Consider the following 15,255-nt stretch of genomic DNA (forward strand, 5'->3'; position numbering starts at 1 on the left):
CAATTATTATTATTACAACTAATCTCATAAGATTTGTAATTAGAGTAATTCATGTAATGAATAAAGTAGACTTATTGTCCAGAATTACATTATGGATGAGTGACAGCTCCTCCAATACTGAAACATTAGTCAATATCTATACATTATTATACTTCATCACTCACCTGTAGACTGATGCCAGAGTCTTCTAAACTCTTTATATTCACAGCACCAATGGACAAAGTCTGACTGCCCTCTTCAAATGTGATTCTCCTCGATGCTCGAGACTGAGACCTGACACAATCATACATGAGCAGAGTTTACACTGGATACACATAGATCAGAGCAAGCACCCTCGCTTAAAATTTTCTGCTAATATGACTCGTGCTTAAATATGTTTCCTAGCAATATAAAAAGTGCACTGCTTTTTTCTGAAGTCACTTAAATAAAGATACGCCGTTTTTTATTTAAGTAGATTTTTCCACTAACAATGTCATTCATGTCAATGGATGTTGGTAGGGTAATACATATCACAGCCACTTGTATGTAAGGAATAATTGATGTCATTGAATTGGACGTTGAAATATTTGAAATGCACACCCAAGGAGGTAAATGCAGCATGAAGCAAAGCTGTTGTGCATTCTTTTTAAATAATTGAAAGGACTGGAGTCAATGACCTATTGTACTGAATGGTGATACATAAAAAACAAACTTGAATGGTAAATCCCCAAAGAGTGGGTAGCAGCAAGTGCAGGTTTGTAGGCGAGTTTTTGGCCAATTTTACCAGATATTTTTTGACATTTACAAAATATCTTCATGGAACGTGCAATTTATGTTTGGCTTTTTCTACAAATATACGACGGTCCAGGGTCACATATGAGGTGTTCTGCAAGATTATAGTACATCATTTCACAAAGGAACTGTGTATTCAGCATTTCTATATAAACAAATGAGCCTTTTTAAGTTGTACAATGTTTCGTCCTCTGTCCAAACATATCATGCCATCTTCAAAGAATGATCATGTGACTTTTACTTACACTAAGAGACCCGTGAATGCGAAAAAAAAACTAAACTTTTCCATTGCAGCTTTGCAAAATATAAGCTTTTTTAATTGCGTAAAAACTTTTTTGTTATATGTGGAAGTTTTTGTGAAATTGGGCCACTGGACCCATTTTCAATTCATGCAATTTGAGAGATAATGAGTGCGTACTGTACAAGCAAAACCTTTTTGGCGATACCTTCGGCTCTGCTCCATGTCAGATCTGATCTTGTCTACGTAGATTTCAGAGTAAAGGAGAGCAGTAAAATGAGCAGAACACAACTGGGCGACTCCGGCCACCTCCAAATAATTCAGATCCAGCCAGAAGTTTGAATCACACACTGTCCCATATTCATTACTGTCAAAACACAGTCAACAATCAATATTCCAATTACTGCATCTAGAGCATTGAAATAATTATAAAACTGTTAAGCTATATCCACAGAGACTATAATGGTGAAAAAATATCCAACCTTTTTTGAGTGACAGGTCGACCCTGCTGTCTCAGGTAGTCTATGACTGCCAGCATGCTACGAAGGGAGGGCTTATCTACTGCAACCTGGTTTCCAATATCCGTGTTTCCTGTTAAAACATCACACATAATATCTGGTAAAAAACAAAAAATCTCATAACAGAAGGGGAAAATACCGACATGAAGCACCTGTGCTTGTGACCAAAAAATTAGTTTAGTTACACTGTAAACTGAAACAAATACCTAAAAAATTCGAGTGGTCCCACTACAATTGGAGTCCAATCCCGATACTCTATTTTTAGTACTTGCAGATACCCTGGGTTGCCAAGTCCGCAGAATTGGGTAACTTTAACATTGTTGCTGGGCCGTTTCTTATGTCCGCGGGTTGAAGCTACTCCAATAATGTGTTGTTTAGCCCAGGGAATATGTATTTAAGCAGATGAGCCCTGCTGGGACTAGTCTGGAGAAAAAAAGTGTGGTACTAGGCTTAACTTGTGTCTGCGAAACCGGGCCAATGACTGTTATTTAGATAACGTCACAATCGCTAAAGTAGTGGACTCATGAAAAATATTGGCTTGGGCTACTGTTCCAATAAAGCACGTTAATGTTTATCTCCTAGATTAGCATATTTATATAACACTGAATGCATTTTTCAGAGTGTTAGTTAGGCACAAATTTTGTGAGGAGGTAGCAGGGAAGGTGCAAAGATAGGGAAACGGTGTGGAGCTGGAGCAGAGTGATTATAAAATAATTTGATCGCGGAGCAGAAGTTTCTGCTGCTCCACTCCAATCATACACTCTGTATTCAGATAACTACTAATATTTATAATACTGTTGCTAATACCATTACAAACAGAAAACTGATTTTTTGGGAAATGCATGCATAAAATAAAGGGACTTATAGAACATGAATCTTTGATGAAGGTCTTTCAGGTCAGCAACATGGCTCAGTAACCGTTTTTAACACAAAATAAACTGTAAAACAGCAACTAAACACCATTTGCAGAATCTTGTTTTCACTGTTAATATCAATGGGATCAGATAATATTTAATTCGATTACCTGAATCTGAGAGCATGGGAGTGGTGGGGCGGCTGGTGGGTGTAGAGGGTTTGCAGAACTGACTAAAGAAACTCTGGATATTTGTGGATAAGAGTTGCCTCCAGGAACCATCCACATCTCTCATGAGAATATCATGAACAAACAGTGGCAACATCCTCTGGCAAAAATCTGTTTTTACCTGTTGAAATAAAACTGACATGTTTGTAAAGTGTGGAAGGCATATTTGAAATGTGACCTCTTCATTTAACCCATCCCAGTGAGTAGTGAACAGACGTACTGCAAGACGTGAACACACACACCAAACACAGAGCAGTATGCAGCTATCCCTACAGCGCCAGCTGAAGGGCACAAAACCAATAGGCTACTACTGTCTATCACCAACATTCAATAAGTCAGACTTTGATTAAAAATGAAACATTAAACAACACAACTGTGTGTGAATGCAGGGCTAAAGTTTGATAGATGTACCTCACATAAAGGTCTGGTGAGAAGCAGAGCTTCATTTTGGACCCCTCCACTGTCTAACAGAGCCATGCAAAGACTCTTTAACCAGTTCCTGTGTCCACCAGGCTGTACAGACCACAGGTCAGGATTGTTTAGTCCGTCTCTGGACTCTGAGGTCACCTCCACAGTCACAGTGGGCTCCTGTATCAAAGAACAGAGGACTCGTTTGATTAAAATAGATGTGAACTCCTTAAATATACTTTTAAATTCATCTCAGGGTAAAGTCTTAAAAAACCTCCTTGATAAAAATACCACTAGTATGATTTTGCAAGTTATAGTTAAAGGAGGACTACGCTGCAGATGATGAAATATAACACTTTGATTTCATTTAGATGCTTTTATTCACAACATAATTTATCTAGTTATGCCACATAGTGTTGATGAGTTTACAGTTATTCTATACTTACACAATTACGTGGAAAAAAGTAAATAAAAAATAAATTAAGAATGAGTAAGTAAACTTTTGAAAGAAGTGTAAAGACTTGCCCGTCTCTTGGCAGAGCGGAAAGGGTTAAGGTATGCCAGCATTGGATCCCTTTTACTTTTATACAATTCCCCGAATTCAATACCATATTCAGTGGCCAGGACGTTCTTTAGACACACACCAGCAGCCTGACGTACGGCGATACTGAAATAAACAAGAGTCAATCGAGAGAGATGTTATACATATTATTAAACAGTGCTCTGGTATGCTTGATTCTGATTGGTCAGTGCCTGAAACTGATAACACAGCCTCATCCAGGTACTGCAAGTCATATTGACAGGTGCAGTTTAACACTTACAAATAAATTAAATATACATTTGCATAATTAATACATGTAAATGAGATTTTATTTACAAATGATTAAACCAAATTGCATTTTTGAACTTTGCATCTCAAGTCTTTTTTCCTTGTGCAATGTTTTCATTTGTTATAAATGATCTAATAAATAATATCAAATCAACATTTTGTGTCCATGTATTTACTCACATGGCAAGTAGTTAAGTAATAAGCCAGAAATCTCTGGGATTTATTCTACAATAAGAACCGGCTGGCTGTACATTATCACTTACATACAGAATATTCAACTGCTAAGTGGTTCATACAAGTTGTGCTTATATGCAAGAAGATCCTTGCTGTTGAGAAGTTTCAAAGTCAACGAAAAATGAGGTCCGCAACCCCTTTTACTAATGTAATCGAAAATATTTACTAATCCAGAAAATTCAGTGACAACAATGCTGAATTAAATGCAAAGGTTTTTGTTGTACCTGTGATGTGTGAGTGCGTTGTCCATGCAGTTCAAAATAATAAAGATCCACTGGAGAGGAACTTCAGGAAACAAATCGGCTGCTTTAGCATACAGCTGATCCTTCCCATAATGCAATGCAATGGTTGACAAGTCTGCAGGTCCAAGTTCTCCTAAGCACCTCCCAACAGCCTCTGATGAACATAAAACATGAATAGTGTCTTAATAAAAAATAAAAAACGTTTCTTTTGGTTGAAAATTGACCAGTAGTGTAAATTACCCAAAATGTCTTTTCCTCCGGGGTGGTTGGTGGCAATTTTGCAGAGCTGAAGAAGGTTCAGAACCAGCTTAAGCAGAACAGAGCTTGTAGGATCAGCTACACAAACACACACATTAAATGTCAACATATTTTATATGAACTTCACCGGGTTCATAAAACACTGCTAGTACGGTAATGTTCATGAGAACAAAATAAATAAAGTTAGCAAGGTTTTCAGAGGCTTTTGGGTAGTTAATAGGGCCGATAGTGTATTGAAATTTCAATTTCCACTATCGATATTTTAAATAATGAATAAACCCTCTGTGCACGTCAAACGACCTCCTCCACCGCTACTGTAGTTGTCACTGTCCAGTTGTCTGTCATATTCGGCCAATGTCTCAGAAGGAAGCGGGAGTGAAAAGATGGCAGAAAATTTAAAAACACCTGCAGCTTTCGTGTGGATGCACTTTGGCTTAAAGAAAGTTTTTAAAAAATCAGCTCTATTTTTTTTACATTTTTGATAAAAAAGAAAAAGCAGTGCAATGTATCACAACATGCAACGTATTGTATCCGGGCCATGTATCGTGATATGTATCGTATCATGAGGCCCTTGCCAATACCCAGCCCAAATAACAGAAACTTGAAACAAAAACTTTTTTCCAAAAGAAATTTAGATGCATTTTTGACATGCATGTGTACAAATACACCAGTATAATAATAGCTCATCACAGTTTTGACAACATATTTATGTGTGGTGTTGTGAATGAACTTTACAACACAATATAATCAGCTAAGAGACACACTTATAAGTATAAATGTTGTATAAAAAGTTGCTCAGTAATGTGATTTTGACTGTGGCACTCTCTCAGTAGCTGGCCAATCTGTTGTTTATGGCTGTGAAGAAGTCTCTTCAAATCCTTCAATCCCTCCAGACGTGTCAATGGCAACGAATCACACGAAGTAACTGACAGAAAATGCTCAATTTCCTGAAATGACAAAAAATTCAGGAAAATGCTGTTGACTTTTCTAGTTAATTCTTCTAATTACTGGATAAAGATTTTTTTAAAGGATTTTCCAAATCATTTTATTTATGAGATTGCTGAGGTGAATTATCATTTTGCCTCAGTACCAATACTAGCATTTAATAGATTACAGTATAAACTGTTCCCTTGAGAAACAACACTTTTCATACACTAGGTTTTCAGCCCTCGAGGTTTAATTCCCTGCAGATATTGACCTGTCTGAGGGTGAATGATCCTGAGTTGTATTTGAGGGCATGTTGGGCGGCTCTGAGCTCTTTGAAGGCGGGCCGGTCGGGGAAAGGCTCCAGCAGGGGTATGGACTTCCTCAGCATCCTGTTCTCTGGGTTCTCCATCACCAGGAACCTCAGCAGGCGAAGGACCTAAACGCCACGTGTACAGAACAACAGTACTGATGTTTCATACCAACACAAACTACATTTGTGTGTTGTACGGTATGCTTATAATACATCAATATTATTTTCTTAGTGACACAACAATTTCACTCATTTTAATGAGCTTTTAATGTGGACTTATTTTTCATAGGAAGTAAAAACAGTCAGGTTTTTAAATATCATCCTATCAAAGTATCTTACCTCGAGAATATAAATGGACAATGGTGTACAGGCAGTAAGAATAATATAAACTCATACCTGTTGAGATATGGCAGATTGCTCAGTGACCTGTGCTGTGAGAGTACCCACAATGACCTGCAGATGGCTCTCCAGTGCATCATCACAGTATTCGACAGCTGTCTGACAGACCAATGAAAGCAGGTCACAGCACAGGGACAGACTACGGGTGGACACCTCTTCCTGTTGAAATGATCTACGAAGGAATAAAAGACACATCTGTCATGAATCAGCCTTAGTCATTTTAATCTGTGTGTTTGCCACCATACATTTTTAATGTCCAGGGTGATGGATATTAAAGGGACACTCCACTTTTTTGGAAAATAATTTTCTTATAATATCGTTATAATACCGAAAACACCGTTTAGAATCCATTCAGCCGATCTCTGGGTCTGGTGCCATAGATATGTATAAAGCCTAGATGTGTTACAGCGGAGTCTCTAAAGTCATCACCTGGCGGCCATCTTACGTCAGGGCGCTCACTCACTCGTAGCATTGTGTTTAATGGTGCAGGTACTTTTAAGTGACCACAACTTGCTCAATTTTCTATCAGTTTTCAAACGGTTTGGCATCTTACAAACGTTATTAACGTGGCTTTAATTCTGGATGCTTTAACATGTTTTTTTTTTTTGTAGAAGTATGCAGTGTCATAGGTACATCTTTGACATTTATAACAAACCAAACCGTTTGAAAATCGGTAGAAAATTAAGCAAGTTATGGTAATTTAAAAATTCAATGCTACGAGTGAGCGAGCACCCTGTGGTAAGATGGCTGCCAAATGTGGACGTTCCACTCAATTGGCCAGCACAGGTGAGACATCTAGCCTTTATACATATCTATGTCTGGCGCTAGCACTTTTAGCATAGCTTAGCACAATCCATTGAATCTGATTAGACCATTAGCATCGCGCTAAAAATAAATCAAAGAGTTTTGATATTTTTCCTATTTAAAACTTGACTCTTCTGTAGATACATCGTGTACTTACACTGACAGAAAATTAAAAGTTGTGATTTTTAGGCAGATATGGCTATGAACTACTATACTCTTATTCTGCCGTTCTAATCAAGGACTTTGCTGCTATAACATGGCTGCAGGATGCGCAATGATATTACGCAGCGCCAGTAGTCGTCTCCTTGGTAACTTTCAATAGCAGGAGTAACAATTTAAATATTATACAGTCTTAAACATTGTAAACATCTGTTAATGTAAGCAAACCTGCTGTTAATATTGTGAATCAGTGTATAGATGATATCACGAAGCACAAACGCCCAGGCTCCACCCAGCCCGTCCTTCACCTCCCTCAGCATCAGGCTAACAAACAGATGGTACATCATAAGGATTCGATGTCTCTCGTAAGCGTTGGTTGTATCTGCTGCTTTCTGGCATATCGCTATAAGAATCTTCTGAATGGACATCTAACACATTTATAAAAGAAACACAGGCCAAAGTTTACAGTATGTCAAGTAAAATATGAACATGAGCATTTGATGTAAAGACTCATTGGTGTTTTGGACAGGATGGTGACCAGAGATTTGTGGCTAGCACTGTGACACTTGCTCAGGTAATCCAGTGTGGCTCTGATCACATATGAGCTGAAGAACGGGGGGTTTGGCGCAGGATCCAGCTCTCTGATTTGAAAAAAAAAGTACATTCGTGACTCAGTCCGTGAAAGTCATTTTTTTGTGATTTACTGTTTTCTAATTAAAATCTTCCTACATTAAGTGAAAATGTAACCTTGATATCTTAAATATTGACAGAGTAAGGTAATGTCAAAGATTTAAATCAAATTTGATGCTCCTATAATGTAATGTTATGAGACTTCAGCTTGGATTTCACAGGCAGCATTACATTTGTCTCAAGTCTCATATCAAATGCATATATTTTAATATGATGATCACATTTTTTAATCACCCTGTCAGTTTGAAATAGTTAATATTAGGGCTGTCACAATGATTAAATAATCGTCTCATCGCAATTGTTTGACCTTATCGCGGTGATCTGAAATTGCACATCTCTCTAAAAAACACAAGGGGGAGCTGCAGTGCCTGTATAAACGAGACCGTATCAGATTACTTTAATGTGCATAAATATTTACTGCCAGATAAACCTTGCAAAAAATGTAATTTAAATAATCACAACAATCTGTGAAAATTATTTCATAAACAAAAAAATGTTTGAGAATGAAATGTCAAAGCAATAAACAGGCAATTAACCGTCAGCCAAATTTCATAATCGTGACAGCCCTAGTTAATATCACTTGAGCGTGGTGCTTAATAAACTTAATAATAAACTTTATAATACATTTTAATCTTTCCATAAACTGCAGATTTATTTTGGCAAAACAAAATCCAGGAACTTTCACCATCTCTATTTTCAACTATGTCTTCTGTGATAATGTTTTATTCATCTTTTAGGTACAATGAGATTGAATACCCAGTAAATTTGTGCAAATCTCCATTATTTCCCGTTGACTCTCCTGCTGTCTCATGAAGCGTCATTAACAGCTCCACCACGATGTCAGCCAGGTTATTACAAATCAGACTGTCAATTTGCTAAAAAAAAAAAGAAGTAAACGTCAAAGAATTCAGTAAACATATAAAGTCCTACTTTTTCTCATCTTTGTGCCATTAGTGGCAAAAAACACAACTGCATTAGAAATGATGGTTATCCAAAAGGTTTTCCAAATACTCCCACAACTCCTACTTTTCTGTCCCTTGTCTTGCATTGCTTAACCTCCTAAGACCTGGTGTGTCCATAATACTTCATTCTGTGTAACTGGAACCTGCTGTCCAAAATGTGAACAATTACACTGCTTCATGTTCAAAGAAAATGATTTGGTTATTATATTTATTTATTGGTTCTTCTTCATAACTCCAAATAGCTGGAAGAAATCTCAAATGCAGGCCAAACCAAAGCTAGGGTCTTAGAAGGTTAAAGGTTATATATGCCTGTCCCAAAACTCTTTTGTTTAAAGATATTAAACATACTGTATCTCAAAAAAAAATGAACCACTTTAAATTGAACCCTCACCTGTTTTCCAAGGCAGTTGCTGTCTTTGAGTAAATCGTACACCCTGTGCGCCTTCTCTCTCTGCTGGGCCACCTGAGCTTCTTGACCAGCGAGGGCAAAGTGGGGCAGTATGTTCACCATGATCCTGGGGAAGCAGTTAGCCAGCAGTTGCTTCCAGTCCTGACCAAGATGAACACCAATGGATCTCACCTCCTCAAAGTCATTCAAGAAGACCAGATGTGGGATCAGCACATGGTAGGATGACCTGAAATCAAGACGCAAACCACTGACAGATGAGATTTTTCCATTCATGTCAAAACAAGGATTTTCACAGCAATAGTTTCTCCTACAGAACAGTGATAGTAATCAGTAGATCTTTTAGAGACTTTTACATTATCTGACAAAAACGGTTTGTGCCCTGTAGCTTAGAGTTTTCTACACCTTAATATTGCTTTCCAATCGCTCTACATTTGTTAACCCATTGAAGTTATTTGGATTCTTCAATGATGGATGTACAGTATGTGCTTTTTGGAAATTTGTCATCTGCTTATGAATTTTCATTTTTTAAGGTTAGCCATTTATATGGTAATTGACAAATAAATGCCAAAGTTAATTCTTTATAACAAATGGTGTGAAATGATTTAAAGTTAACCCAAATACCCAAAACATCCAAATGTTGATGACAAACTCTAGACTAAATAAACATCTCTTTGCTTCTCAAATACATTTAACATTAACTGTTAGTGTTTATTGGGTAAAACATATTTATTTATATTTATTTGCTTATATACAATCAGTTCTATATTTACCCTTGCAATACAAACACGTAAAAAACATGTTTATGACTCCAAAATGAGGCGAGGGGGAGTTTCGTTGTCTAACAGACTGTTTCAGAAACTAGTTTTGAGGTTTCCTCCCAAGCTCTACAAATACTGTACCTGTAAAACTCTCCAAGATCTCTGTAGCCCATTAGTGCGTAGGGAAAGGTCTGTAGCGTATACAGCGAGTCGGCTTGTTTCTGGTTTAGCCACTCAGCCACCAGGTAATACTGGTGTGAATTAATTAAACTTTCAGAGTCCCTGTACCCGAGTGCCCGAGACACACATCTCAGTACCTGCAAACCAGAAAAACATTTCACCTGAATCTAAACAACAACATCCGAACAATGTTTGGGCTTTATATTTCTGTCCACTGTTTACCTTTTTGATGAGCTGTTCCTCAATTCCGTTCTCTTTGTGGGATTGAAAAAGAGCAAATAGGGCTTGCTTTTCACACACAGGGCTGCAGGACATCACCAATGAAATGCTTTTTAACAAGGTTGCTCGACGATTAAAGATCTCATCAGACTCGTCTTCAGGAGAACAGTTTTTCTGTGGTGTGATGATGGTAAAACAAAACCGACAGTTTTTAAAGAATTGTGTTTGTCCATGCAAAACTGCTGCGAGTGTTGCTTATCTTCAGTGCCTTAAATTTAACTAGCAGGTATATTTAAGTGAAGGTGAATTAAGTGTTTACCTGTCCTCTCATTCTCTCCTGAGCCTTAAGGTAAATGTTCTCAAAGGCCGTCTGCTGATGCTTCAGAGGAAGCATTATCTTCCCTTCACCATCCTCTCTTTTTATGAGGAACAATCTAGAATTTCAAGTGACAGATAATCAAGTTCAATTCATTGAACTTGGATATATATAATCATTTTTGAAGATAAAGACTCTTCAGTGGAGCACACTGTTAATTTAAAGATGCCATAGAATGTGAAACTGTATTTATGTAGACATATATGAATAATAAGAGTTCTGTACATGGCAATGACATATTGTGAGCCTCAAACGCGTTTGTTTCCTCATTTTTTCTAAACCTCTTGCATGCAAAAGACCGCTGGAAAACAGACCAATCTCAACATAACACAGACTGTGACATCCCAGTTGAGACGAACGCCCCCAACATTAAATTACTCATTAAATTAAGTTGTGACTGCTGAGTTAGCGCTATATGTTAGTTAATGCTATATGCTAGTAAATGCTTTATGCTAACATTTAGGCTGAAGTTCTACTATTGACTTTACAGTTAGATTTTTTAGGTCTATACTGAAAAAAACACAAACTTACCACTCAGAAAAGTCCATTAACAATCTCCAAACAATTAATTATTCCTCAAAATCTGTATTTTCGTAAATACAGGCTCAAACATATAAGGTCTGTTTACTAATGGCGCTTTTTCATTGCATAGTACCCCACAGTTTAGGTCGGGTCAGCTCATCTCACTTTGGTTTGGTTAGCATTTTCATCGAGTTTAGTAACACTTCAGAGTGGGAGGGATTATAGGCGTGTCGTTAGATTTGCGCTGCCTACTGCTGTATCATACAAGTGAGAGCGTTGTTGTATTTCTCAGTCTGCCACAAAATTAAAATTATAAAACGGCCCGTTCTGGTTCTTCATTCTGATTGGTTAAAACGCGTTCTAAGTCGTGATAAAATACCCCGGTAACCCCAAGGTTCAGACCGCATTACAGAAGTATTGCTGCGACAATGTTGCTGCGTACTGATTTATGAAAATAAACGCCAGAGTCGTTAATCATATTTTTATTTTCTACATTTGCACAATTAATGGCGATATTCAGAGAAATGTCAATAAATATTGTTGAGTCATTTCGTCAATAAAGAGAAAATGTTCCCTGAGGAGTTTCTACCTCAAATTCATATTTCCGCTATCCACTGGGTGGTGATCTTAGTTAGAGTGATGATGTTACTGCGCGCAGAATACTACTTTGATAAAGCTACATACCTTCTATGTAAATATCAATGAACAATTTAACACATTTTTTCAATGCATTCTTTGGCACCTTTAACTGACAAATAATTTCATCATAGTTTTCGTCAAGGACATCATTGATAAAAACGAGATGATAACTTAAAAAAAAAAATGATTTGGAGGGGAGTGATCAGTAATAATCATTTTAGTCAAAGCACAGGCCAATCGGGGCATGGCACGCTGCTCCGTATGCTTTCAAATCACTCTTGTGGTACTTTGATATTACTTTTGTCATACACTTATTTGTTGAACAAACCTGTGTGTGTATTGAATGTTTAATTATGCTTGATTATGCTTGAACAATGTAGATGACTAAAATATAGTTAAAACTAAATAAAAATTGCTTTCAAAATTAACACTGTAACACCAATGTGTCTGCTCAGCCCACCTCTCCACAGACAGTGCTGCCAGCATGCACACATGATGATGAGGATCTGCAAGATGAGATGAGAGAACCACAGACACAGGTAGCTCCTCCTCCCTGAGGGTTAGGACCGCCCACCTACAGCAAGGGTCCGCCTTATGAAGAAATAAAAAGCGTATGTATAGCATCACGAAAATAAACACACAGACTAACAATGATAAAACTATGACTACGTAACATGTTTGGAAATAAGGATGCGGTTACACTATGAATATGCAAACATTTATTAGACTTTGCTGCGGATATGAGTGGGGAGTACATTGGTCCGTCTTTGCTTTTCAGTAGCGTAAGGTCACGCTTGACATACCGATTTTCTACTAGTCACATGTCTTCATGTGATACCAGTTCACCAGATCTTAACTTCGGTTTGCAGTGAAATAAGAAATATCTTCACCTGAGCTTGCGTTTCCACTGTGGGGCAACTTTCCGATTTCTCTGATGAAGCCAATACTAAAGGACTTTAACTGCAATTCACCGACTGGCTGCTAGATGCTGGCCCCAAAAGGGAGTCAATACCCATACACCCCCATGTTAAAATGCCCGCCTTTACAGCAGTATTAATATATTTACAGCCTGGTACAAAGTGTTTTTGGACTGAATAGCTAATTTTGTCTATCAACAAAAAACTTTGAGAGTTTTTTGTAACTCATCTGTTTAAATTATATTAAGCCTTAAAGTTCTGCAAAATTAGGGGCGTGGCCACTTGAGTGGCATGTGAACTAGAATCGAGCTTTACCCATTTTCGGTTATCCGCGAGTGATGCGCAGTGACATGAAACCAAAATGGCGACGGCAGGCACCGCCTATTATAGGCTTTTAAAAAAGCTCTTCACAAAACTATGGGTGACGTCACAGACATTACGTCCATATGTTTTTATATTCTATAGTTTCCACTTGGTATAAATGGAAATCAATAGAACAAAAAGTGTAGTTTGACCAACCTCTAAAAAAGTTTTATTCCTAGTTTTGCTTAATCTAGTCTCGCGTAGCCACTAACTGCCTCAAGCAAAACTCTTGGACGTCTTTTAGAGAGTCTATGCTGCGAACTTTGCATATTTTTGAGAATTCAATGTTTAGCTGATCATGATAACTGGTCATTATTATCCACGTGAACACGACTGATTCTCTTCCTCAATGGAACGTCAGAGCTTTGTTTTCCAGGGACCGAAACTAATCGCGACACTCGCGTCTCCTGGAAATCCAGTTTATTTTCAACCAATCAAAAGACGACTTTAGACATTCTCACAGGGTTTCCAGAAAAGTGTACGAAAAACATCAGACGTTCAGCCAACAGTTTGTGGGCGTGACGTCTGAGGCTGAGACTATGCTTAATCAAACGTCCAGTAATTTTTTTTCAATGTTTTCATGCTACTACAAGCATCTGATGTAACGGCAAAATGCAATTTTAACAAAATTTATAGCAATTATATGCAAGTATATGTGAGTTTTGTAGTATTTTGTTCTTACCTCTAGCAAAGCCAGTAAACACTTCCCCAATGCAGCCCTCACAGATGAAGAGCATTTGCCAGATTTACCCAAGATACTGCAAAGAGAAAGTGCCAAATTATCCATAAAAGTTATCTTGAAATCTTTAATAGAAATAAAGAAATAAATGTTTTTCCTTAAATATATATATATATAATTATTACACTTTCATTGTACACTGACTACCATATGTTAAGTGTCATTATTGTCATAATATACTAAAACAACGTGGTACTGTTACTCTTTTGTTAGAGGAATAATTTGGTAATTTTTGGCAAAAACACGATCCCAGCTCTATCCAAAATGTCTTCTGAAGCAAATTTACAGGAGTAAGAAATGTATTCATATTTAAATGTATTGATCCCTCTGGAACTACAAGGGGTCTATTATGCCCTTTATCAAAGTCTTGATTTTGTTTTACTCAAATAGGTTGATCCAACAAGCCTTTCATTGTAATTCTGGAAAAGTGTTTTTTTGTTAAAGAGAATATTTCCCTTTGGAGTAGATATTGATTTTTTTTTATTCTCAAACAGCAACATTACACACAAAATACATACTGAAAAAGCATAATATGATCCCTTTTAAAATTAAAAACAAATAACATTTACATCGAGAGGTCATCATGAAAAAGGTGTGCTGGTCCTCACCAGAAACCTGACATGACCTTGAGCAGAGCTCCACGGACATGTGCCATCTCATTCTCCGACTCGCTCTCAGACGCCGTGCGGCCCAGACAGCTGATGGCTGGTATTAAAGCATACAGTATGGCAGCACACACTTCCTGGTCTTGCCGATACAGGGAACAGACATCTCTGGAAAGAAATGAAAAACAATTCAAACTTTAAAAGTTGTATTGAGTTGTATCGTGTATAAAACCAACAGTTATTTAGTAATTCAGTAAATATAGGGACAAGTTTCCTTACGGCAGAGGTCTGAGAAGAGCATCCCATTCTTCAGTGGCCAGAGATGTGACCTCTGCTGGGAGTTTCTTCAATAAGGAAAGATACTACAAACAGAGGAACAAAGATTTGTAACAACAGATTTAAATGCATGTAATGCGAACAAATACATGTAAAAATACATTAACAAAGCAGATAACATATGTTAATATAATCACCATGTTGAGGTGCAGTGGTTGAGAGAAGTCTGTGAGATCGAGCAGTTTGAGCAGCTTGCGTTGCATATCCAGAGGTTTGAAAGAGAAGCCGCCATTAAGATCTGAGGATGCACACAGCGACAGGAATCCAAGCACAGACAGGAAAGCTACATCCTGGTTAGTCAAATGCTGCTCAGATAAGGCACTCAAAGCACCTGTCAACACCAAGAAGACAAATGTATTATT

General features: G+C 37.5%; 1 protein-coding gene across 2 annotated transcripts in view; it reads right to left on the reverse strand.

Annotated features, from left to right (window-relative positions):
* Positions 1–15,255, reverse strand: part of atm (ATM serine/threonine kinase) — a 69,214-nt gene that overhangs the window by 36,996 nt on the left and 16,963 nt on the right. For both annotated transcript variants that reach the window (XM_073863107.1, XM_073863108.1), the window contains exons 18-40: positions 15,031–15,224; positions 14,837–14,919; positions 14,561–14,725; positions 13,896–13,971; positions 12,394–12,524; positions 10,716–10,830; positions 10,400–10,570; positions 10,139–10,314; positions 9,222–9,465; positions 8,625–8,743; positions 7,690–7,819; positions 7,407–7,603; positions 6,213–6,387; positions 5,778–5,942; positions 5,375–5,526; positions 4,562–4,653; positions 4,304–4,475; positions 3,542–3,683; positions 3,020–3,196; positions 2,552–2,729; positions 1,492–1,600; positions 1,218–1,376; positions 165–273 (exon numbers count right to left, since the gene is read on the reverse strand). In XM_073863107.1, coding sequence (XP_073719208.1) covers positions 165–273; positions 1,218–1,376; positions 1,492–1,600; positions 2,552–2,729; positions 3,020–3,196; positions 3,542–3,683; positions 4,304–4,475; positions 4,562–4,653; positions 5,375–5,526; positions 5,778–5,942; positions 6,213–6,387; positions 7,407–7,603; positions 7,690–7,819; positions 8,625–8,743; positions 9,222–9,465; positions 10,139–10,314; positions 10,400–10,570; positions 10,716–10,830; positions 12,394–12,524; positions 13,896–13,971; positions 14,561–14,725; positions 14,837–14,919; positions 15,031–15,224 — 3,431 coding nt within the window. The remainder of the gene's footprint in view (positions 1–164; positions 274–1,217; positions 1,377–1,491; positions 1,601–2,551; positions 2,730–3,019; positions 3,197–3,541; positions 3,684–4,303; positions 4,476–4,561; positions 4,654–5,374; positions 5,527–5,777; positions 5,943–6,212; positions 6,388–7,406; positions 7,604–7,689; positions 7,820–8,624; positions 8,744–9,221; positions 9,466–10,138; positions 10,315–10,399; positions 10,571–10,715; positions 10,831–12,393; positions 12,525–13,895; positions 13,972–14,560; positions 14,726–14,836; positions 14,920–15,030; positions 15,225–15,255) is intronic.

Source organism: Misgurnus anguillicaudatus, chromosome 24 (assembly GCF_027580225.2).
Source record: "Misgurnus anguillicaudatus chromosome 24, ASM2758022v2, whole genome shotgun sequence".
NCBI classification, from domain to species: domain Eukaryota; kingdom Metazoa; phylum Chordata; class Actinopteri; order Cypriniformes; family Cobitidae; genus Misgurnus; species Misgurnus anguillicaudatus.